Below are 26,396 nucleotides of genomic sequence, written 5' to 3'. Positions count from 1 at the left end.
AAGTTATTCATTCTGGACCATCTTCCAGGGAGCTGCACTAGTCCCCATTTTGACATATTTTCTTGCTAAGATTTCCTACACTTTTTTCGTATTTATAGATTCTTTCTCCCTATCAGAACAATAAAGTTCCACTCCTTGGGTTACACTGAGGACATTCAGGATCAGAGAGGCTGTCACTTGCTCAAGGCTACACAATTTATGGCTGATTTTAAACAGGTAGCCAGTTCTTTGGGTTTTTCCTTTGGTATTGTTTTCATTTCACGACCCTACCTCACTTAGTAGAAAATGGTCGGTATTACCGACAGACCGACTGAGAAACAGTGGGGGAACTCTAGGCACGGAGAGACAGCTCTAGAAGGAGTAAGAGCGGATGAGGGGCACATAGTGGGGTTCAAGAGATGGAGTGAGAGAGGGAGAAAGCATGCCTCAAAGAAATAATTGGCTTACACCAAGCATTTCACATTCAAGGGAAATAAGAAACACCTAAACAGCAATACCACCACCACATTTCTGCTTTGCTTCTATTTTGTGCCTAATAAGCAACACAATCGTCACTGCCAATGAAAACAGCAACATCACTGTGCTTTTCCCCTGGCGCTAACTCTAAACAACCTACTGGATTTGGGTCAAAATTGTAAACTGCCGGCGTGTTAAAAATAAAAACAGAAAAACAAACCTGGCCTTTTCCTTTAGGGTTGTGAGGGTGAATGCAGGACAAGAGCCAGAGAAAAGAGTTACTATAAAAAATAACCAGTGCAGACATCCTTGAACTGATGTTTTCTATAAAAATCTGTTGGCTGTGAATTGAGAAGAGTGAAGTCGGGAAGGAGAAAGGAATGGGGAATCAAGTGGTGTCTGCTTATCGTCAGCTAGCTTTCATGTAAGAGTCATGGCAGGGTCAGCAACAAACTAGCCAGGTGGCAACTCCAGGCCATGCTGCCATAAATAAATAGTTATGTACTAATGTCACACAACCAGAGCTAGATGCAAAGCATATGGGAAGAAAACATTCTGATGTAAATATTCAAAAGAATCTATGGTTGCTGAATTCAGGATTCATGTTGATACTGGACTTGGAGACGCCTGGGAAAATAAAGTGGTGAAGCTTTTTTAAAACATGGACTAAAAGATTCTTTGAAATATAGATTGTTTCCTTTCAAAAAAAAATTCTTAACCTTTGGCCTAAGAGAGTGTGACTTTTTTGTGTGTAGTAATTAAGCATTACTGAGAGTTGGCAAGAGCACAGACCCTGGAACCAAATTTCAGGAGTTTAAACTTTACTCCTGCTGCTTACTTGTTCTCATGACCGCTGAAGAGTTGCTTAACCTTTTCATGCCTCAGTTTATTCACCCTGCACAAAAAGGAGGACGAGGAGGATGGCAATAGTACCCACCTCTTAGAAAATTATACAGATCAAATAAAAGTCAACGTGTAGGGAGCAAACAACACCTGGTAAATGTCCTGACCTATCACTATCAAGTAGTCTTATACAGGCTCTTTATCTTCCACAGACTATCTGCTGGAAGCTAAGCTAAGGAATCCATTCCTTGTACTATCCTATTTAATCTTACGAATAACCCCATGAATTAAAAATCAATTTTACAGACAAAGGAACTGAGGTTTAGACGGATTAAGAAATTTATCCAATGAGGCATATCTAAGCTAAACTTCTAACCCAGGCCTTATTCCAGATTTAAAAAAAAAAAATTAACCATTTACACGTTATTTAAAATCTAAACACTTTTTCTTTCATTTGCTTAAAATGTTAAAATTTGTAAAGAAACATGACACATGGCCTTTTAAGAACCAAATAGATTTTTTAAAAGGATTAAAGGAGGCACTGATGTCCTAATCAATGGCCTTGGGATAGCTGAGATCCATTCACAACACATACACAAAACAGATAAATTCGTTCACTGACTTATTTCTCCAAACATTTATTGAATGCCTACTATTTTTTGAGAGCTGGGGATTCACAGATGAATAAGTAATGATTTCAGGTCTTGAGCACCCGTGAGGAGTGAGAGTGATATTGTTGACTGCGCGCTGTTTGATGATGTGGGTTTTGTTTTCTAGCCTGTTTCCCAACAGGGCCAAAACTGTGTTCCTTGCCAGCTGCAGAAATTGTCAGACTTCCCTCAACACAAGCCAAGCTGTACGTCTACAGCGATTCTAGTGGGTTTTGGGTTTTACAGCTCCTCCGCTGACGCTCGCAGGGCGCAGGGAGCCTTGAACCGAGAGAAGGCGTATTTCTTTGTAGGCCAGTCTCCGATTGGAGCTGCAGTAAAACGGGCGCGATTGGAAGCGTATTCAAATCGCGCGCCCTGGCAGTGGTTTTCTCGGGCTCAGGCTTACTGATCACGGTTACCCGTGGGCCCTGCTGCCTTGTCGATGCGCCAGGACTTCCTGGCTTCTGGCAACAGGAAAGGCATGACCGCCAAGAGCATTCCACGTTAATCCCAGGTGGGTCCTGCCCAGGGACCTACCAGTAGGATTTAGGCGGCACCTCTGCCTGTGGCCGTTACTTCCTGGTTGGCTTGCCCTTAAGTAACATGGCGGCAGCTTGCCTTCGGCCGGGCCCTCTGCGGCTGCTCAGAAAGCCAAGGAAGGGCAGTCGGTCTACAGCCCGCCTCCCGCCGCGGAGCTGCAGGCTGAAGCCCAGGCTTGTGCAGCCAGGGGTGCAGGAGGGAGGGTAGGGGCAAGCCCAGAAAGTCGGGAACACAACGCTGTGTCGCATTGTGCCCACCCCTCGTCTCCCGACACGAAGGCTGCTCAAGCCCAGGGTGTTTTTTTCGTTTTCACTGCCACCTCCCAGTCCCTGGCCCAACATGATACTGACTAAAGCCCAATACGACGAGATAGCCCAGTGCCTAGTGTCTGTGCCGCCTACCAGGCAGAGCCTGAGGAAGCTGAAGCAGAGGTTCCCCAGGTAAGTGCCCATCTCCCCCCCTCAAAGAGACCTTTGCTTGCAGTAGCTGTGCCTGGCAGCCCAGCCAGTGCTTAGAAACCACGTGTCACACATGACTGGGGAGGAACATGAGTGTCAGGTGTTAGGAGAGCAGGAATGGTGAAAAAGGTTTCTTCTTTGACCTGCTTTTCTCAGGAGAGTCTTAATGGACGAATCCCTTCAAGTCAACAAATGTTTATTGAAAACTTGGTTTTTGCTAGGTGATGGGTGCATATAAGTAGGTGCTGCATAAATGTCTAGGGGTTGACAGATACTAGGAATGAATGATGGGTAGCAGGGCCCTCTCAGAGTGGAAATATGAATTGTAGATTCAAAAGGTGGAAATGGAGGACCCTTTTCAGTTGGCCTCTGGAAACAAACAAGGGAGTACAGGCCTAAAGGGACCTCTTATAGTTTACTAAGGCTCTCTACTGTAATGAAGTGACCGCAAGTGTTCTCAAGCCAGTCAGAGACTGGTACCCTATGGATTCCACTGTTGGGTCAAGATTGGTCATTTGAACAGCCATACCAGGTGTATTTCATACTTCCCTCCTCCCCAAGCATGTCTTTTTTTTTTTTTTTTTAGTGATTTTTTGTATTCTCCAACTTTCTAAGAAGGGACTTTAGCAACTATATGCTATAGATTGCCTCATTTTAAAGATGTGCAACCTGAGGCCCTGGCATTACCCAAAGAACCAGTCCAGAACAACCAGGTTATTGTATTTGTGCCATGTTAAAAGTATAGAATGTTCGTTTACCTTTCTTCTATTTCAAAACCAAATCCAAACTTATACCATTTTACTTTGTGGCACTGAGCACCATTAGCTTCCTTGTCTTTGACATCATCATGGAAGTGTTTTCTTGAGGAAAGAGATTATTGGATAATTGGTATTAGTAAAGTACAAATTGAAGGTCTTTTATAATCTCAGTTGTTTTTGAAGGACTCAGTTTTCCTAATCTGTAAAATGAAGGGATCTCTTTTTAATATTATCCAGATTTAATTTAAACCTTTATAGTCTAAGATTTTTTTCAGACTTGCTAACAAGGAACAACATTGACAAATTGGAATTTAATTTTCTGTCATTAACTCTTTGCCAACTCTGCCAATGAACAGTGAAGGGTGAAGGCTGGTCAGCTAAGGGGATAGGTAGATTTTTCTGGGCAATTTTAAGATACAGCACACATTTAGCTAATTCTGCTCTTGTTACGTACTTATATTAGTGTTGTATTTTTGCTTCTCTTTCTTTTCCTTTCCCTCTTCTCTTTCTCTCTCCCTCATTTTTTTTTCTTTCATTCTTTTCCATAGCAAATACCTTGTCCTCTACGTTAGAGGTAACCTCCTTTTACTGTTATTAAGGACTTATTAAGTATACGTAAGAAAGACTCCATTCGTTTGGGGCACCATGCTGTCTTGCTTATTCTCGTATGCCCTTTTTTCTCTTATGCATAATATGGCCAAATATTTTTTGCTTCTCCCAAATACCATTCAGGGTATAACTAACTCTTCATTTACCAGAAACTTTATTGAGAGAGGCTGCACTACCAATCTGCAGAAGGAATTAAAGAGCCATTTAGCAGCGTCGGTAGGAATTCCATAAAGAGTGTGATTTGGGAGTTGGCCTCACAGTTTGCATCATAGCACTGTTTTACTTTAGATGTTTCTTGCAAAGGACTTGAACAACCTTTAGATTTGATAGTTCATTTTGCCAGAGAATTGGTGAAGTAAGGACCTCAGAGATAATTTCTGGTGGCTCAAAGAGGTTAAGTGACTTGTCAAAAAGCCTAGAGTTATTGAATGGCTAAACAGTGTTTAGAATACAGGTTTCATGACTTTCAGGTCAGAGTTCTATACTAAGCTGCCTTAATTAGTTTTAATATTAATAATAATAACAAGCAATTATTTTTTTGTGTGATGTTCACCTAAATTGAATTCTAAAAATAATCAAAGTACTGAAATGCTTTTAAAAGTTGCTAAAATTTTTTATTTTCCTGATTTTGAAAGTAGTACATGCTCAGTAAAGAAAATAAAAATTATTCATAATCCTATAGCTCCAAAAATTTCTGTTAACATATTTTTAAAATATTTCTAGTCTTTTTTATTCAGTGAGGTACTTTCTCTGCTAATGTAGTTTATAGGTCTTGCTTTTCTCACTTAATATATAGTGAGCATTACTCATCTTTAAAAATTCCTTATAATTTGTTTCAAATACTAATAATATCACATTCTAAATGTACCATCCATTTCCATATTGCTTGACATCAAGAGTTTTATTTTTCTAATTTTCTATTTCTGTACATATATTATGCCAAGTTTGCTTATTTTCTTACTTTAGAATCTTAGAAATTGGGAATGACCGTATCAGCAGGTTTCAAACTTTTTGGTGTCCAGATCTCCTTACACTCTAAAAAAGTATTGAGGACCCCAGAAAACTTTTGTTTATATGGGTTATGTCTGTTGATGTTTATTAAAATATAAATTAAAACAGAAATTTTAAAAATTGCTTATTTATTTTAAAATAACAATAATAAACCTATTAAATTTAACCAATTTTAAAGGTTAATAACCGTGATTTCAAAAAGCTAGTGAGAAAAATGGCCTTGTTTTGCACTTTTGCAAATCTCTTTAATATCTGCCTTAATAGAAGGAAGACATATCTGCTTCTGCAATCAACCTGTTGTGATATGCTGTTTTGATTAAAGAACATGAAGAAATTCTGGCCTCAGACAAATATGTAGTTGGAAAAGGGAAGAGTAATTTAATAGGCTTTTCAGATAACTGTGGGTATTTTTGTATATTGGGTGTATTTTTGTATTGCAATGTGGAATGTGAAACCGTATTATAGAACTTTTTGGCCAGTCTTGAACTTTGAGTGGATCTTTTACCCATGCATGATTTTTATCATCATGCATTGTTCATTTGCAAAATGTTGGTTGTGAGTTATGCAAGTCTTCTAAATGTTGTCACCTTTTATTATACAGCATCAAAAAAATCACATTTGTTAGTATCCCCACTGATCTCATCAGAAAAGTCTGTAAGATGTGAAGCTGTCACATTTACGGTGATGGATACAGAGTTTTCCAATATTTGATTTTCCCTTGAAAGCTCAAATTTTTTCGTTGGCAACAAATACTATCAGTTGTTTCCCTTGAAGTGACAGGCTCATGTTGTTTATTTTTGAGAAAATGTCTGCCAGATATCCAAATCTGAATAATCATACTTTGTTCATCATTCATCCAAGTAAAAATGGTGTTTCATGGAAAAGGCATCTAGTTCAGCTCTCAAACAATCATACAAGTGCTTTCCCTTGAGACAGTCATAATACTTCGATATGCAGTAGACGTGCTTTGCATTTACTTAGTTTGTTATACAGAATGTTAGAAGAATGTGTATCAGGGGTTGAGATTTAATAAAATTAATAAGTGAATCTTAAGATATTCTTACGTGAAACTGGTTTTCTTTCTTCCTGCAAGTGTGTGACTCCTAGGACAGTTGTGCCAGGAAAAGGCAAATCATGTCTTACTGTTTCTATAAAAATAGTTTTGACCTTGTAGACTTCTGAGAGAGTCTCAGGGACTCCAGGGGTCCATTGACCACACTTTAACAACAAGTAGCTATTTCAAACCAAAGGATATTTATGTTTTGAAGGATTTTGAAGTGTATTGACAAATTACTATCAAAAAGATTGTATTAATCCAATTACCAACAGCACGTGGCAGTATTCGTTTTTGCAACTTTTGTCAGTGTTGAAGAGAGTCATCATTTAGTCTTTAATATGATGGATCAAGAATGACATCTCATAATTTACATTTTTTGACTATAATGCATTGCATATTTTCCACATTGTTTATTAACCATTTAATTTTCTTCCTCTTGAATTACTTGCCTGGTGTCCTTTGCCTAATTTTCTATCGGAGTGTTTGCTCTTTCTGTTTATTGATTTGTTATTGTTTATTGATCTGCATATCTTAAGGATGTTGATGCTTTACATGTCATATTTTTGTTGCAGATATTTTCCCAGTTGTTGTGCTTTTAAATATTGTTATTTTTTTATATTCTTAACTTTAAACTTATGCTTTTTTTGTCCTTTCATGTCCTACGATATGAAAAATAAATCTTCCCCCTAAATTTTCTCCTAGGTGCTTGATGGCTTTCTGTCTTATTTTTAATTCCATAATCTTTCTAGCTGCAGTTTATTTTAGTATATGCTCAAAGGTAAATATATAGCTTCATTTTTCCCAAGCTTAACTTTTATTTTACACTGTGGTTTCTACTTGCTAGCCTCATTTCTCCATGGCCTATTTGTTTTCACTGAAATTACAAATTTTTGTTTTTCCAAGTCGCTACATTGAACTTGGGCCATCACCCTAACCACTCTGGGCTCACAATCCTCCCACTTAAAATGAAGGAGTAGAATTTTGTGATGTCTAATATTTTACAACTCCTAAACTCACCCTTATTCTATTCTATTCTCTTTTGCAGTTTTACATTAAATGGGCCCTTTGACCCCCAAAACGTAGGAATACTGTATCTAAGTACTTGCTGAGGATATAGTCATTGATTTGCATCTCCCAACTTATTCCTGGACTTCCTTATTCAGGTAGAAGCCCCCAGCCCATTCAGCTGCTACTTATCAGGCCATATTTTACACTGTATTTTCCTGCCCAAACACTACATATATATCTGATTGTATATCATTCTTTATTTATATATATAAATATTAAAGATGTATAAATATATATATATATATCTTATTTTGAAATTTTTAACTTACAGAAAAGTTGCAGAAATGTTAACCATATATCCTTCACTCAGGTTCCCCTAATGTTAACATCTTACATAACCAACATACAATTGTCAAAATCAGGAAATTAATTTTAATGCAATATAGCCAAATAATTTACAGACGTGTTTTGAACTTTGCTAGTTTTTTTTGTTTGTTATTGTTCTTTTTTGTTTGTTTGTTTGTTTACTGTCTCTTTTCTATTTCAGGATCACACATTAGATTAGTTGTCATGTCTTCTTTTTGGTCTCCTCCAGGCTATGACTGTTCCTTAATATTTTTTTGTCTTTTAAGAACTTGACATTTTTGAAGGGTACTGGTCAGTTATTTTGTTGAATGTCCCTAAGTTTGTGCTTAATGTTTTCTCATGATCAGAGGAGGGTAAACATTTTTGGCATAAATACCCCAGAAGTGATGTTGTGCCTTTCTCAGGGCATCATATCAAGGGGGATCTGATTTTGTATGTCTTATTACTGCTGAGGTTAACGTTATTCACTTGGTTAAGGGGTGGTGTCTGCCAAGTTTCTCCACTGTAAAGTTCGCTTTCCAATAATTGCCTTGTGGGGATTTCCTTTGAGACTCTGCAAATATCCAGTTTCTCACCTCACACTTTTTCGCTCTGATTTTAGCATCCATCAATGGTTCTTGCATGAAATAGTTACTGTGGCTATTTGCCTGTCAGTGATTTTCTTTTTTAGTTTTTAATAAATTTATTTATTTACTTTTTGCTGCATTGGGTCTTTGTTACTGCGTGCGGGCTTTTCTCTAGTTGTGGTGAGCGGGGGCTACTCTTTGTTGTGGTGTGCGGGCTTCTTATTGCAGTGGCTTCTCTTGTTGCGGAGCCTGGGCCCTAGGCATGCGGGCTTCAGTAGTTGTGGCTCACAGGCTTAGTTGCTCTGCAGCATGTGGGATCTTCCCGGACCAGGGCTCGAACCCGTGTCCATTGGCAGGCGGATTCTTAACCACTGCGCCACCAGGGAAACCCTTATCGGTGATTTTCTATTACTCTCACTGGAGTACCCTGTCACCTAGTATCATCCTCTACCACCATTTTATGTGAAACATTCCACCCTACAGTCACCCCATGATTTTCACTGGTCCTTGCAGTTTATTCACCTCTTACAGCATTTGGTCTGTAATAACTCACTGTGTCCTCACTATGTTTGTGGCACTATTTGGATAATTTTTAGAAAACAGAAAGGATAATGTAGTAATTAACTTTGAACAACTTGTAGTCCGAGGAAAGAGTTTAAGACACATCTAATAGCTATAAATTATTAGAATCATAGAATGTTAGAAACCAAAGGATTTGTTGTACAGTTAGTTCACATATGGTTAGTCAAAACGGATTCTTAGAGGAGATATAACTTTGTTGGAAATTCTTTTGTTGGTAAATAACCCTTTGGCACAATTTAATTTTTCCAAGTTCCTTTGCTGTGCATTAGTTTGCTGTGCATTAGTTTAATGAGTCATAAGTCAAACTCTTGATAACATAAATCTCTAAGCAAATAAGTGTCTTTACTTTGTTCCTGTATTTTTTTCTCTTAGGAATCCTTGCATAGGTTTTTCTAATGGTGCCTTCCACATTTCTAAGCATTTTTTTTTATCTTGGTATGCAACATTTACAATATAGGCAACCATTCACTATTATGAGGCTGTTCGTAGAGAAATCTCAAAAGAAGTAGTTGAAAACTCATTTGGCTGGGCTCCCTGTGCTTAAACTGATATACACTCAGCTCGTTTTCTTGAGGTCTTCACCTGACTCTGAGAACTGGAGTTAAGGCTGGCTCTGCTGTGTATTTGCCAGTATTGAACTTAGTAGTTCTTGACAGCGGACCTAGGGATCTAGTCTGGCTAGGAGTGGAGTAGCGAAGGGACCTGCTTGGGACAAGCACAACAATTTTCCTTAGCTTTTGCATTTAAGGTGGCCTAGCTTCATTTGGTACTACCATTGGTTATAGTTGTCCTTTTTTGAAACCCCCCCCGCCCCCCTCCAGATCCATTTTAACCTGTCCCCATTTCCCATAGGAAATCTTGTATTTCATTGTTTCTGCTTCCTTAACCATTTGTTCTTGGGAAATGACTTGGCTCTGCTTCTTTTTATCTGAGTCATAGTTGCCTCATCTGTAAAAGGAGGGATGAAGCTCCACAGCCAGTAAGTAGGAGAAACAGGATTCAAACCCAGGCAGAGTCTGACTGCAGATTCTTCCTCTTGCTGTATTGCCCCTTGCTCTTCAGTTCCTTAAGGCTGTTGTGAGGATTAGGTGAAATAAGGCATGTAAAACACTTAGTACGGTGTAGAGGTCCTGGTAAGTATTTAATGGATGGTAAATACGATTACTGTTATTATTAGAATTGGCCTACAGTAGAAGAAATGTCTGAGTAGTAGTAACCTTTGAAACATAGAAGACACAAATTTGCTTTGATATGGATCAGTTGATTGTATGGCTGTGAATACACAGATTTTGATCATTAGTTGAATATGGCCCAGATATCAGAAACTTGCATTAAATCTTTCATAGCAATATATGATGCCTTTTAAAAAAACCCAGACTTTTAAACCTAGAGTCACTGATTTTTTAGAATAATAGTAGCACATTGCCCATATAATTAATACTGTAGGGCGTGGTTTACTAAAATTGGAAGGTTACTTCTGTTGGCCTTGTTCTCTCAATTGAATTGAAGGTTGGTACTCAGTTGCTGGTCAATTTTCTATACTAACGTTATGGTGGACCTGAGTTCCAGAATCATGAGTGAGAATAGCTCATAAAGGGAGAAAAAGTCAGACTATTATTGAACTGGAAATTCTTTTGGTATTTTTGCCAAAGAAATATAATTAATTTATATGCCCTTCAAAAATAATACTCATATACTTAGGAAATACACCTAGGAGTACTTCTGTATTGATCATTAGTGCAAACTGGAAAAGAAATCGGTCTAAAAATTGGCCTAAGAATATGATTATTTCATATATTTCCTTTAGTCATCTTTTTTTTTTTTTTTTTTTTTTTTTTTTTTTTTTTTTTGCGTTACGTGGGCCTCTCACTGCTGTTGCCTCTCACATTGTGCAGCACAGGCTCCGGACGCGCAGGCTCAGCGGCCATGGCTCACGGCCCAGCCGCTCCGCGGCATGTGGGATCCTCCCGGACTGGGGCACGAACCCGTGTCCCCGGCATCGGCAGGCGGACTCCCAACCACTGCGCCACCAGGGAAGCCCTCCTTTAGTCATCTTTTAAAATATGCTTTTTTACTCTGTGAGATTTCAGGTTTTTATTTTGTTGCTGCATTGTAGCCTAGCTTTAAAGACTCTCCTGGAAGGTTATTTTGTTAAGTATATGGCATCTTCACTTTCTGAAAGAAGTGCTTAGCTTTTATCAGATGTTTGTGCCCCTTGGCATTTGCATAGTTGTAAAAGTGAGATGAGCTTGAATTCCTGCAAAGGAAGAAAACCTCAGATAGTGTTATCCTGAGAAGAACCTAAACGCTGACAATATTTCTTATTAGTTTGAGGGGGAGACTTTTATGTTATTAGATTATTGACTTCATTTTTAAGTCTATATTCAGGCATTAAACTTTAGTCAACTAAGTAATAACCCATCCCAGAATGTTTGCTGGTATAATAAAGAGGAATTATATATTTCCCTAGGAGAAAAATGTTCAATAGATGTATAGGGTGATAATATTTTATAATTTGACTTTTAACAAATGTTGACTGAACTTACCATTATGTTTTTATTACACATTTTGTGCAATTTTGCCATATAGGTTCAGTTTTCCTTAAAAAAAGCAATCAAGCAATATAAAAGTCCTTTTTCAGAGTAGGTATGAAAAGTGACCTTAAAAGTCATATACTGGAATGAAAATCATACAGAAGATGGGTAAAGAATAAGTTTTCCTTCCTTTTATTTTCAGTTGTCTTTTTCTTGGTGGGAAGTGTCTTCAGGTGTTTGTTTTAGACATTCTGCTTTCAAATTGCTTCTGTGGTAAGCTGGTATATGATGAACTCCGGAAATGTGCTTGGTTACAACTTCTTACTGAGTGACAAGTCTCCATTTCTTAGGGGAGCAAACAGACAGCTGGATCCAGGATGATTCAGTCCATAGGTTTGAAACCAGCATGGAGCAGTCTGTGCATGATGGATTAATAATGGTACATGGCTGGTCATGAATCCAGCCCTTTCCTGGGCCACTTTGGGGAACTAACACCTGCCTCTACTTTTCTTTCTTCTCTCCGTCCCAACCCTTCAGGAGGCATCTTGATAATGTATGTAAGAGTTAGTAATTCTTCCTTATAAACCAAAGCTTCCTTCTTGCCAAAGAACAGTGATACAGTTGACAATGTCAGCTTTTTCAAGTGCCTCCTCTTGACTGAGAGGTGATCTTTTCTGTTCCTTCAAGACAGCAAATAAGTTTTTTTGTTTTCATTTTTTAGCCTAGTGTGGTGTTCCAACTGTGACCTGATAAAACCTACAGTCTCATTGAGGAAACCGAGAGCTCTGCAATTTTCCATCCAAAGTAAAATGTTAAAACATCTCAGGGCTTATTTCTTTTCTGTGTTTTAAATATTGAGATTCAGCTGCTAAAAATGTTTGAAGCCTGTTAAACTTAGAGAAATAACTTTAACACTATGGGGATAAATATTTTGAAACAAAGCAATGCAAGTAGAGGAAAAAGTAAGGTGGATTCATGTCTCTTGATACTGTTGTTCAGTAAAATACGTAAGCCCTGGGTCTTTTCCTTGACTGAATGCTGACTCACGTGAATTGGAGCAATTCTGTGTGAAGCTCAGGCTTTTTCTGAGGTGTCCTGGGAGCAGTAGTCATATACAAGACTGAGACTTAAAATAGATGGTGCATTTTCACCCTCTCTAACATAACTCACATATTTATTTTTAATCTTTTGGTTATTGTTAGACCTGTCCTTTGCTTTAGGCCCTAGAAAGGATGAGATATAAACTCTGATCTTGTATTTATCCTGTTTTAGGAGATAGGAGGCATAGCAGACCCTTGATGTTTACAAGGGTTATCGCTTATGGCTGTTGAAAATCCTCAAATATGCAGCTAGCACTATATAGGATGGCAAAGGTCTACAAAGTTTGATGCACTTTTTAACCAAAGTTAAACTCATTTCTCAGCTAATTGACTTGCTGCTCCCCACATCAGCCTAGGGGTATGGAAGATTCAGATTTACCCTCAGCAAGTTTATGAATTAGCATTTGTTATGGATATTTGTGATCACTCTTAAATAGTCAGAACTGGGTATGTTTCATCCAAGAATGCTGTGGGTACCCAACTTCAACTTTAGGATGAGTAGAAATGCAGGGTGAAACTACCTCGTAGTTTGTCACTAATGCCTATGCCACACCTTAGCCCCCTAAGATTCCATAACTTGTGAGATGGTGTCTAAGACCTGTGGGGGAATAAGGCTCTTTGTAGGTGGCTTCCTTTGTAGATGGGATGTGGGAAAGCAAAGCATCATTTAAATGCATCTTACTACAATCACACATGAAATTAGACTGGCAATTCATTTTTTTCGATTTTTTGTTTCTGTCTACAACTCTTCCAAGCTGATATCATCTTTTGCTTAAGGTATATTACACTGCTATTTGTTTTTGCTGATAATACTGGTAGGGAAAGCTAATAAAACTTGAACTTAACTCGCGCTTCAAGCCCCATTTAGCTAAAATAGTAAATGGACTGGGGATATAAGAGACTCTTGGTTGTATAGCATTAAAAACCCCACAGACCCCTACAGCCTAGATGTAACAGATAGCTCACAAACATCATTTGTTAACTGACAAAGTTAACATTATCTAAATTCTTATTTCCTGAGGCCAGCTAAAATATATGTTAAGGTAAAAATACATTTAACCTCCAGTTCATAACATTTAAAATTTTTATTTGCACTTTGGTGGGCATGTTTGGAGCTGTTCATATGCTGATCACAGAGCTTCTCCAGAGGGACCTGCATACCTCTCTCATGATTTCAAATTCAATGATTTGGAGAGTGTTGGACTAAGATAGCAACTAGAGATCATCTGGTCAAATGGTTAGTGTTAGAGGGGCATAAACTGAGGGAGGATTTGACCAAAGTTACACATTTGAAGGCAAAACTCTCCCTTCAAGCTCTTTAATTAGAGATCACCAAATGCCCTAGGAGTCTAGGGGCCAGGTTGGTATCAGCAAGGAGTGAAGGAATGGAGCTGGCCTGGTTGGGATCATGGCAAAGTGAAAGGACAGTTGTGTGCATGGGCAGGGCAGCTGCAACCTTACACCAGCCATCTGTTGCCGTGCTGGAATGTGGGCCCAGGGCTGCCAGGTCTTCTATTCTCTAGAAAGCAGCTCTAGATCTGATTTTTTCGGAAAAAAAATATCCTGAATTTTAACTGTTGTCAATTTGTTTGAATTTTGAAAAACAGTGTGTGGGCCAACATTTTCCTGGCCAAACAGAACAAGTCTGTGGGCTGAATTTGGCCTACAGCCCATGGGAGCTGGAGCTGGCTCTTTCCAGCTTGTGAGAGCTGATCGGAAGCATCTTTTCTCCACTCTACACACTGTGACCTCACATCAGTAGCTTAAAATCAGCCACAGTGGGAGTGTTTACACCACAGAAATTGGCCCATGCTATAAACCTCGGCTCCCCTGTCCCTCCCCACTGCCACCAAAGGCATTTCTTAAGCCCCTGAGCCATTGTATACCATCAGCATAGCTTTTTTCCTAGAAAGGGCTCATAACACATGTATCTGTACCTCATTTATTCTTAGAAATTAAAATATTTTTGTGAGTTGGGCTTTCTTCCCCCCCACCCCTGGCTTTTTTTTTTTGGCCAAAGAGAAGATACATATCTTTTCCCCCACTATGGTTATTGTGGGAACTAGAATTCCATTCAGTACCTAGCATGTTGTCGGTGTTATGAAACATATCATAATGGACATTTGATTGAACTGACCTGAGGAAAATGCTGCTTAGTTACAAAACAAAAGCTATATACATGTCTCATTTAGGAAAATTAATCCCTTGCAGAGTAGATTCATTGGCTAAATTTAGTGATTATTCACACTTTAGGAATTTAGAAATGCTCCAGTGGTATACCTGAGGGTTTATCATGTCAGAAATTATTTTAAGAGAAACTTCAAGCTTAGTTGTTACATCTTCCCTTGGCAGTTACTCCAATATAAAAAAGAAAATAAAGTACCTCTGCAATTGTAATGAAAAAAGATTGGGAGATAGCCAATTGATTACCATGTGATTTAGTACAATTTTGTAAAGACTTAATTGTCACATGTTCAGATGTGAGTATTTCTTTTCTACGTCCAAAGTATCAGTAACAAAATAATATGGCAACATACAGCTAAAACAGAAGTGGACAATAAAATTAACAATATTAGCCAAGCATATGTGAATTTTAGAATGTCAAGTGGAATTCTCTGTGGGGATGGGCCCACACTGGTGGGCTGGCCAAGTGGTATTGAGTTTGGCAGAGTTGCCATGGCTTGTGATTGACCTTGGGTGGTTTATTTAGCTCTCTCTGCTTATGGTTAATTATTGTATAAATCGATAGGAAGCAAAACCCTATTACTGTGAACTCCAGGAGGTCATTCAGTTTTTTGTTGTAGAGGTAGTTTTTTATATTGGTTTAAAGAACTTGGTTCTGGAAATAGACATATGAATTCCGGCTTCATGACTTACTTGCCAGGTGACCTCTTGGTGCCTTAGTGTCCTTTGTTTATAAAATGGGATTGTTATGAACTTGACATAAGATAGTACATAGAAAATGATTAGCGTAGTTCCTGATACTGTGTCAAATTAGTTTTGCTGCTGCTGTTATTGTTACCGTTGTTGATTTGAGGATGCTTGTTGCGATGGTATCTATGCTTATAATAGACTCAGTGTTAGAACTGAAAAGATTTTACCTAAACGAGCCTCTTTATTTTCTAGCTTTCCAAAGTGTTTTTCTTTAACCCCCTGGGTAATAGGAAACCTGCTTTTAGCAAATTATGGTGAAAATATAGTCTTTAGATGATACTGGCAACCATGATGTGCTTTTATGTTGATGACAAATGGGCATATCAAGGTTTAGATTGATTCCCCCCACTCCCCACCCCAGGATAGAAAATGGTTATGTAACATGATCGCTGCCTAAGACAGAATTAGTGGGAATGTTAAAACCTGAGAATTCTAAAGTATGTTCTTGTCTAATTACTTTTCTCAAATGCAACTCCCCCGCCCGCGCATATTCTGGAAGCTCTTTTATATTCTTGCCTCACCTTGATAACAAGGTGGTTATGAATTTATGAAAGATATTTGGGTGAATACCAGTTTTGGAGTGAGGGTTCTGCACCAGGAAGTAGTTTGAGTCCAGTAGTTATATAAGTTCAAGTCAGTCTTCCAGGGCATGGAGAGTTTGTTGGATACCACAGATCATCACACGAGTGTGAACATTGATTTTAGTGTTTAATATAAAGATTAATAAATTTGGGGACTTCCCTGGTGGTCCAGTGGTTAAGAATCCACCTGCCAATGCAGGGGCCACGGGTTTGATCCCTGGTCCGGGAACATCCCACATGCCGAGGAGCAACTAAGCCCCTGTGCCACAACTACTGAAGCCCGCGCTCCTAGAGCCCGTGCTTTGCAACAAGAGAAGCCACCGCAAGGAGAAGCTTGCGCACTGCAATGAAGAGTAGCCACTGCTCGCCCCAGCTAGAGAAAGCCCGCACGCAGCTATGAAGACCCAGTGAAGCCAAAAATAAAAATAAATAAATAAATAAATTTTTTAAAAAGTTAATTTAAAGAACTAGTGTTTTTAAACAATCTTAAAATCTATTCATGGTGCTAATACTGATTATGAAAAAGACCTTATGGTAAACACAAAGAAATTGCAGAATCTTTTAAAAAGAAAATAGATTTATTGTTCCTTAGGGCTTAGCTTATTTTTAATTACAGTGTATTCTAGAATGCTGCCTGCAAAGAATTTGCTTAATTTATCTTATTTGTGCAGTTCTGCTGATCATATAGTTGCAATAATAATGAGTTGGACAATACAGTAATTTTTGCCCTTCCTTTTCTATTTTATTATAGAGCATATCTTCCTCTGAGTTCTAGGCCAGAGAGGCTTTCAGCTTTAGACCTACTTCACTTAAGCGGCTTAGGCCAGATTGGAATAAAAGTACTAAAACTGGTTAGAGATCTTCATGCTTTAAAAAAATTATACTTAAAAACTTTGAGCAGCACTCTGAAAAATAGTTGCCTGTAGCCAAAGATTATGGAAGTAAAAGTCATAACTGTACTATAGATTGTATTTTGAGGACAGTTATTTGCCGTATAACTCTTGTGAACTGTAAAAACAAGATTCAGTTCGTTTTCATGTTAAAGGCGTGTAAGGAGACTAGGTTTGGTACATTTTCATGAAAAGTATTTTATTCATGTGATAGCTTTTTGAACAGTTGTATTCTGTGCTGTATTACAGTGAAACAATAAATGGCTGAATATACTGTCTGCTGAATATGACTTTACCATGAAAAATTTGATGCATGGAGACGGAAAGGTTGGAATATATCAACCTTTTCTGACAAGGGACTTTGAATTTTGACCTACTACAGGTGACCTTTGTGCACAATAAAAGTGAGCTTAATCTTGAGGTCAAGGTTGAGGTGAACGGCAGGGCAACGTGGCAGAACTTATGCTGATTGTGGGTACTTCAGAGCCTATGTAGCTACTGGCTAAATGGGAGTCTGGCAGTTTCTTGCTTTTAATTTTTAGCATTTCCAGGAGCTTATTTATAGCAAGTTGTTTAGCTTTTTAATGCCGTTTCATTTCCTCAAAGCTCAGCTATCTGTTTAGCTGTGGTAAGTTTGTCTGTTTTTATAAAGTTTACTGTTTCTGAGTGAAAGGCATGAGTGTGCTATTATTTTCCGTTCTGTAGATAAGCCTTAGCTAAAAATAAAAATGTTCTTATGGCTTATAGAAAAGACAACTGACATATATAACCTTGGAACTGAAAATACATCTTCTTTTAAGAGGGTTTATTTCTTTGACAAGTTGAACTTTTGTCATCTAACTTTGGAACTGTCAGAAGAATTTTTAAGTACTTTGTACCTTTATCTAGATTATAATTAAGAGAACTCTCATGAATTATTGTCTTAAAAGGTTTAGATGATTTAGAGACAGGTTATTCCCTTGAAAGTTTCTTTGAAATGCATCTGCTAATGCATTTACATTATAATATGATATAAACTATTTTTAAGGTTTTGCCTGCTGTGCATAGAAGGAAAAAATGTTTTAAAACATAAATTTTACTAGTGAGTAGCTCAACGGTTATGTCCTAGATGAAACTGCACCTTAGCAAGCATCAGGAAAAAACCTGCCAGCGTTATATTGTCTGAATACTTCACGATTATTCTGCCCAAATAATTGGTTGAAACAACAAACAGTTGGGGGAGAGTGTCAGAGACTCTAATGCAAAGAACTTCTACTCTTTTAATCGAGCCTGCAAAATATATTCCCCAGGACTGATCAGCTCTGGAGCACTGAGGTTTGGTGATTGGAATGGCAGGAAACCATGCTTTCAGGACATAACGAATTGATGAGGCCATCTATCATTTGTTAGCATACGCTGAAACATGGGCTATGTGTGCAGAGGCCTGTGATTTAGTAAATACTTGGGAGATGAATAGAGCTTACACACGAGGGAAGATATTGCTGTCCTTCAGCAGCCTGAGACCCAGGCGCCTGCTGAGAAGGCCATCTGATGGCACATCATCAGTAACTGGCCTGTCACAGTCAGCAGTGCCCACGGACCATCGCCAGTATATTAAATGCATTTTTAATATCTGCTTCAGTAGATTTAATGAAGAAAATTTAGTTTCCATATTCCAAGCACTGCTTCTTCAAGTGTTCTAAGGCATGGACTCTTGTCTACACAAGAAAGGGGGAAGACCATACTGGCAGTTAGGAGAGTTGATTGAAAAGGACACTCAAACAAAATAGTGTGCAAATGAAAAATGCTTTTAGCAGTGTTGGCATCTCGTTGATGTTAAAAAAGCTCTTTTTTTTAAAAGAGGTTTTACATAAGTTCCTTGGGCCCTAATTCCTTCCTTCCCTCCCAAGTCCTTTCACTAGGAGGGTTGAACCTGCTGCTAAGATATGTAAGCCTACTGATCTGAAAAGAATATTAAGGGAATATTACAGCTTGACATATTTTGAAGAGAGACTCAATTTTAAATGAGTTTGTGTTTTGAGATACTGTTTGATTCTTAGGATTTTTGCATGAAGATATAAAGTAGGATTTTTCTTAGCTAGTTGGCTTCCACATTTTTGTTGAACTTGTTAATCAAGTTAGTATATTTTTGTCTGGGATCGTGCTCAAAATGAATGTGAAAAAAATTGGTTGGCAACTTGATTAAAAAGTGCTCTTATACTTCCTTAGACTATAAGGCTTCTTTAAAAATTGTGATTTAAAAATGTTCAGTTTTTCTGTCCTGGCAAAGTGCATAGATTTCTTCTTTTTAATGAGTTTCAGTGTTGACATTATTTACTACAAAACAGCAAGACAACCAATTAGATATTGTTGCAAGCATGCACTTTAAAGGTTTCCCCTCTTGTTTCAAAAAAAAAAAAAAAAAAATCCAGAATATGCTCTCATGTTCACAGAAGAAGCAGCTACAGAATGGGACCTATAAATCTGATTCCTTCATGTGTCAAATAGTAATGTATTAAATGCATATTATTATAAAAATTTAAGACATGTCTTAAACACACTTACATTTTTATAACACGTGGCAATATTCAATAATACATTTCCTTGTTAGCATCTGTTTGCTGTCGTTGTTGGCAAGACCTATGATTTATTGCTTAACTTAATGACCAAGACCATTTTGGACCTGATATATGCCCCTAAGCTTATTACATCACTAAATAAAATAAAATGTATGCACTTGTGACAGTTATTTTTATAATTGTTTATCCCTTTAAGTGCCCTATTCAGCGATTCACTGAAAGGTTCATAATGGTTGGCTTGTAACCAGAAAATAATCTCAGAAAGGTAAAATGTATTTCTTGTTTAGAAATAAAATGCCAGACTGATGGTGATGATAGGGGTCCCAGCAAGAGTTTGCAACAAACTCATTCTTTTCTTCAATGCTCTCAATTAACTGTTGTTGAATATTTTTGAGGCGCAACCCCCCAGAAACCCCAGCGTTTAAGGCTGTCTGTTAATACTGGTGCTCATCTTTCCATGACCCCTTCAATATGGGTAAAGTGATTTTGTTGTGACATGAAGCTGCAAGGGTTAAATTGTTCTTTACAAGGATTTTTCAGGTGCCATTATCTTTATGTATTAAACTGCGCAAGATTATTTTCCTATTTTTAGTTCTTTTCTTTGGGGAGATTGGAACTTTACTGTTTTTGTATTGAACTCTATTTGACTTCATAGTCTTTATCGTTCCTTTCTGAGGGTGCAGTATGATAGACACTTCAGTAACCTGTTATTCATCTAAAGTCACTCTGCTGCCTAACTTGCAGTACAGTATAATATGGCTTCATGATTTTCTTGCTCCACCTGAAGTATCTCATTGACTGCCAGCTTTCCTGTCATACGATGGTGAAGCAAAGTTTTTGAGAAGCTTAAGCCTTGCTTCTGTACTGCAGTGTCTGCACCTTGAAACATATGGAGTCTCTTTGGGTACGTGAGAGTGATACCTGTGGGAAGGTTATTATTTTGTAGGTATCTTGGGACAACTATCACTCATAAATGGAAACGAAATTTAGTTCCTAAGAAAGATCTTTTCCTTGTCTTATCTTCATCTCACTTTTATTGCATCATTTTAAACAAAATAGTTCATTGGAAATTGAAAGTTGTTTTTTTTTCCCCCTTAGTATTCTTTCCCAAGGCAGTTGATCTGATAAAGTTTTTAATGGTTTTCTCAAAAATGATGAGGCCAACAAACTTTCTTGTTTTTCTTGCAAAGTTATATTGACCTTTTCGACTTTGGGCTCTCATCTCCCACTTCTGATCTTTTATCACCCTTTTCATCTCATCTTCCTTGTCTGGGAGATCTGCCTCCAGATAAAACATTTTAAAGGAAAATTGATGAAAAGGAGTTTTAAGTGCCATCGTCTAATTCTCTCTTTCTCTATCCCTCCCCGCCCCGCTTCTTTTTGGTCACTTGAATATTGGTTAAGATTTTTCTTTGACCACTGTAGTTACTTTTACTTGTTTTCCTTTGACCATTGGAAAGTATACATTCCTGTCTTTCACTTTCTATTTCACTGATAGTGAATCCCTTAAGGATAGGAGCCCTGTGTTTTGCTATGATTTTTATCTTGCAACTCCTCCCATTGGTGCCTAGCATGGTAACGTGGTCCTTAATGCATTTAGTGAATTCTTGTGAACTTTCTAGTGCAGGCCAGTGCTTATTTTTATGATCCCTTTGAGAAGAAAAGTTAGAAGCGTGTTTCTTCTTTTGTGGCCAGTATTGTTCTATCTAGCACCATACAAAGAACTTGCTCTTCTTTCTACAATTGTTTCTTAAGCCCCCCACTTTCCCGGTCAGGGTGTTTAAGTCCTATTTAAAAATATTAAAATATTCAGTAGGCAGCTAAATGTTTAGCCTAGTGTACTACTTAACACTAAATGAAAGTAAAATACATCAGACATGAAGCCATTTGTTATATTTTAGTAGATGAAGCAATGGCTATGTAAACCTTAACCTTGTAATTTTGTGAGTTCCACTTGATCATGTAGCTGTAAGGGTAATCAAAATAAATCACGGGAGATGAATAAATGCTTTCTAGTGCTTTCTCTGTGCTTTCAGAAGTGATGCTTGATCCATGAAATTTTAGTAAGTGTACTAAATAAAACAATATGATGTGCACTGTGTCACGTCTGATAAATTATTTGGTATAGGACATCTATACAATATATATTAAGCTGCTACATGAACAGTTCAATGACTATAAATTATGTTCATCTGACTTGCCATTTTTACATTTTGTTAAAACTTGCACTACTTGTATTGTGCATATATATATATATATATATATATGAATGTATATATATTTTGTTGGGGGGCAGGGATAAGAAGAAGGCATAAGAAAGGCACAGGTCATCTCTGCGATGTTCTGACAGTGATCTGGGGCTCCTCAGCTGTGGAGTGTACATAACACAGATGTTGGGGAGTCATCTGTCAGCCATGCCTCTCCTATGGAGTTAAAGTTCTAGAGGGAAAAGAATTTGACACAGTGCTGTCACTGTTACATTTTCACAATAGAGGAGCATGCAAATATTGAACCTCCTGCTTAGCAGTAGTGCCCTGTCTAATGTCTGTGCTGGTTAGAATAAAAAATCATGGGTGCATCTTGGGCTCAGAGATCTGACAAAGGTCATGCTATGGTGGGCATTTGAATTGGAAATTGTCTGGACTTAGATTTTATAAAGCTCCCACTGTTGTGTGTGGGGAGAATTTCAGCAGGGTTTTGTCCCTGGAGAGGCCTCTTAGGCCCTTTTCTGTCCTATGAATGAATTTCGATGTGAGGGTTACTCCTGCCGTAAAACTGTTAAGTTCATTTTGCATACATCCCCAGAGAGAAAAACTGGCAGATGCTTTTGTCTTGGAAGTGTTTAAAAGAAAACTGCAGAGCAGGAACAAGAGAGAAAAGGGGCCCTGTGTGGAGTCCCAGAACATTTTGGAAATGGCCAATATGCAGTTTTCATCAGTATGAAGGCGGGGTGCAATATGGTGCCTGTAGCTCACGAGGGAATATGAATGTTGATTAAGCATACTCCCAGGCTTTGAAATTCTGAAAGCAGTGTCAGAATAATGGATGTTGAGCAAATGTCAAGCATTTGTTAATTTCTCTGTTATTTGGAGTTTATCTACCATGATCAATCAAATAAACTAGTGCTTCTCTCTTGTGGCATGTGTCATTGATATGGTGATTAGGTGGCCAGAGAGACCTTCTGCTTTTTTTCCAGGTAGCAGATTATAAATGAGTAGACAGAGCTTTTCAGTTGAAGATTTGTTTATGGCTTGGTTTAGTAGAAATTTGGAGTATTGTGAATAATACGATTGCTGTAGGTATCTTGGGACAATTCATTTCGTGGAGAGAAATTGTCATTTTATTTTTATGTTGTTTGTAGAGGGAAATAGAGTTAATGCTGTGGAGTAGGCGAGGCGTATGTAGAAATGTAGGTTGAGTAGTGCTGTGATGGCTATGAATGTTGGTATAACAAGAATGTCGTTTTTTGTTAGTTCTTGAATAATTATTCATTTGGGTATGAAGCCTGTAAGTGGGGTGAGTCCTCCCATGGAGAGTAAGGTGAGTATGGTGAGGGTTGTGATAACGGGCATCATATTTCATGTTTGGGATAGTGATAGTGTAGTGGTGGTTGAGTTTTGGATGAATAACGTGAATGTGGTGGGAGTTACTGTGATATAGATTAGTAAATGTAGTAAAGTCAGGGTTGAGTTATATAGTAGGATTGTTGTTATTCATCCTAGGTGGGCGATTGGTGAGTAGGCTATAATCTTTCGGAGTTGTGTTTGGTTTAGTCCGCCTCAGCCCCCGATATTAACTGTGCCAAAGGTATTAACTGTGGTGCCATTTATACCAAAAGAACTATTACTGGTGTTATGATTTCCATCTAAATATTGTTTCCACTAGTTTCTAAAGCTTTGATATAAACCTGGGTGAAATTCAATCCTGCAAGAATTCTGACCTATTAACACTTATAGATAGAGTTTTTGATCTATTTTTATTTTTTGCTTTTTTTTTCAATTTCAGTTGTTAATTCTCAGTTACTGACTTTTATTCTTGAGAGACAGCCAGATATGCTTCATGTGGTTCAAAGTACTTTCTTTCTATTATTTTTAGGAAGCAATGCTACAGTGTTTTGATGCCCCAAACATAAATGGTCAGAAGGTCCTTTTCAGCATTTACTCAACTGCAAACTATTGTGGAATACTAACATTCCATGGTGTGAGGAGTAGTTTCCCTTTTAGAATGTGAATGACCTTACCAACTGAGGTTTCATCAGGGGTTGACACTAGGTACCATGTTTAAGAGTCCTACCCCTGAGGACAACATAACTTCGAATGAAAGGGGGTCTTTGTGTGAAACTGTGGTAGCTGGAATCAAGACAGACCTGTAACTGGAGATTTCGCCTTTTTCTTTTTTTATTCCCCATTTTCTTTTCATAACTTAGCCATGAAGCTCACATGATTCAGGTGGAGACGTGTACAATTCTTACCCACCTGGACCATGTGAAATAGGTACCTTTATGATTTTTGACGTGATCTTTCTGCAAACCTGGATCTCCTGAAGTGATCTGCCCCCTGTTTTTAAACCTCAGTGAACTTTCTCTTTGGGGGATTTACAACTGGGCAGCTATAGGGTATTCACCCCAGGAACTGCCTGTGTGGTTTCTGGAGGGCTCTTTTTTTTTTTTTTTTTTTTTCAACCTGCCATAATATCTCAAATAGTACGGCAATTTCCAAAGCAGAAAGTCTTCAACTTTTTCTTCAGGTTAAGATGCTTTATCCTAACCAACTCCATCAGGCTTTTGGTTTTGGCTTTCTCTGGGGCTGGAACTCCTAACCGTCTGAATAAAATCCTCACGTCCTGCCTGGTACATGACGCCAGTGAGCTCTACCAACTGCAGAACTTCCAGCATCATAAAAATAGACAGCACTGCTGACTGGCTTTTCTAGACTTCCCTCTGAAAGCTCATCATGACCATGCCCTGCCCACAGCATCACTGAATATTCACTTATGTCATACACCAAAACACTCAGCCTGTTAGTGATACGCAGCTCTCAAATCTATTTTCTGTTCGTGGTGATAAAGCTCTTGTTCCAAGTTTAGATTAGAAAGACATGAAAAATCTTGTTACACTGTTGAAAATTATAGTGTAATAACAAGAGAGAAAGAGTATGAATTTCATATACTGTTAATTCTTTTTAAATTTTTTTTGGCCACCCTGCGTGGCTTGAGGAATCTTAGTTTCCTGACCAGGGATTGAACTCGCACCCTGGGCAGTGAAAGCATGGAGTTCTAGCCACTGGACCACCAGAGAATTCTCCATACTGTTAATTCTTAACAGTGTGTACTCGTGAATGCTTCCCAGCACCCCAGTGGAAGACGCTGGTGGTTTTGGTGGGTGAGGTCCCCCAGTACCGGCCAAACTATTAGTCCCTCCATCTTGTATTTTACCCAACTCTTCAGCGTCTACAGATAACTGAACTTTCCTTCCTCATGTACTGCAACTACAAAGTAATGACTCATTTAAAAAAAAAAGTACTAGGATAAATATTGTTTCCTACTGGACACACATTCTAATGATAGCCAAGATGCTTTTGAGACTCTTTGTTAACAAGTATTTTTAGAGCATGTAGCACAGTCTTTTAAAGTTCTCCAGCAGTGACAAACTCTGGTACTTTGAGAATGAATCTGGTTTTTGGAGATAGGCAAACGTCATTAGGCTTGATAAGTTATGTGGCTAATGCTACCAGGTGACCATAAAGTCTGGAGACATCGTTATTTTGCCATGTATTGCAATTCAGTAACAGCTATTTATTATCCATTTGTCTGTGTTTCCAGACTTGGTGACCACCCTGTATTTTGATAAAGATGTAAGATGTGACTATGAGGTTGACTTTCTTGTATAACTTGTAAAGTGGTTCTAAAGTGATTCCTACAGATAAGTTCTGTTTTGAGTAAAGGCAGCAACATTGGCGGCAAATATACAGACCCTACTCCTCCAGGATGATTACTTTGGAGATAAATAAATTAGTCCTTGCCTTCTCACTGAAAAATTTCATTTTGTTACTTTATCCGCATACTGGGTAAGTATGTAGATGCTCTTTCCTTAACTATTAGCCATTTTTTTATGCCCCCCCTTTTCTCTGTGTTCCTCTAAGTAACTACTCAGTGGCTAAAGACACTTAGCATTTCCTCCTCATCCCTTCCATTACCCATTTCTCTGGTGGTGGTTAATAACTGATGAAATTGCTGAAACGCAGACTTCTTAATAGAAGAGGAAAAGTGAAGCCTTAGATAACGTGTTAATCAGCCAGTCCTTGAATACCGTAAAGGTCACTCAGTATGGGATTTTTAGTTAATGAAAAAAAAATTTGGGGGGGTGTAGTTGCTTTATAATGTTGTGTTAAAAATTTTTTTAAGAAAGGAAGACTATAGTAGAATTATTGTTTAGGCTTCTAGTTGGGATAGACTTTGAAATAGGATGAAATTCTTCCTTTATTTTTATTTGCTTTCTTTGGTATGTACTTTCTATTTGGTGAAGAAATGCATTCAGTTCAGAGTAACAATACAAGATCTTTTTCTCCTGTTACATCATTGAAACTCATGCTTTATCTCAGAATAGATTAAAGAGGTCAAATTCTTCACTCTCTTTGGAAGGGAATTACACCCACTGTAGAGTTGGAAGGATCACTATAAAAGGCTAAATAAAGTAGGGAAACAGAGCTCTGAAAAAAAGTTATTGTCAGTTTCTTTTGCACAGTTTTGTGGTGGGAAGAAACATGTTAAACATCATTTCAAAGGCTGCATTTCTGAGACATCAGTAGATCCCTTACTTGGTTCAGTGAGAATTGATTGAACATTTCTCGGTCATGTTTAAATTATAGAGCTAGGATTTTAAGTAGCTAAGTGTAGT

At 38.0% G+C, this 26,396-nt stretch overlaps 1 protein-coding gene across 6 annotated transcripts in view; it reads left to right on the top strand.

Annotated features, from left to right (window-relative positions):
* Positions 1–2,594: 2,594 nt before the first annotated feature.
* Positions 2,595–26,396, top strand: part of C2H15orf41 (chromosome 2 C15orf41 homolog) — a 237,149-nt gene continuing 213,347 nt past the window's right edge. For 4 of the 6 annotated variants that reach the window (XR_004348728.1, XR_004348727.1, XR_004348726.1 and 1 more), the window contains exon 1: positions 2,633–2,929. Coding sequence is in view for 2 of the 6 variants with exons in the window: in XM_032624739.1 (XP_032480630.1) it covers positions 2,829–2,929 (101 nt within the window). In the remaining 4 variants the exon portion in view is untranslated. Of the gene's footprint in view, positions 2,930–26,396 lie in introns of all 6 variants that reach the window. The other 2 variants (XM_032624738.1, XR_004348725.1) reach the window with 2 other exon arrangements.

The sequence above is a fragment of the Phocoena sinus genome, chromosome 2, assembly GCF_008692025.1.
Source record: "Phocoena sinus isolate mPhoSin1 chromosome 2, mPhoSin1.pri, whole genome shotgun sequence".
In the NCBI taxonomy this organism is placed as follows: domain Eukaryota; kingdom Metazoa; phylum Chordata; class Mammalia; order Artiodactyla; family Phocoenidae; genus Phocoena; species Phocoena sinus.
This window is presented reverse-complemented; position numbering and strand designations above follow the sequence as displayed.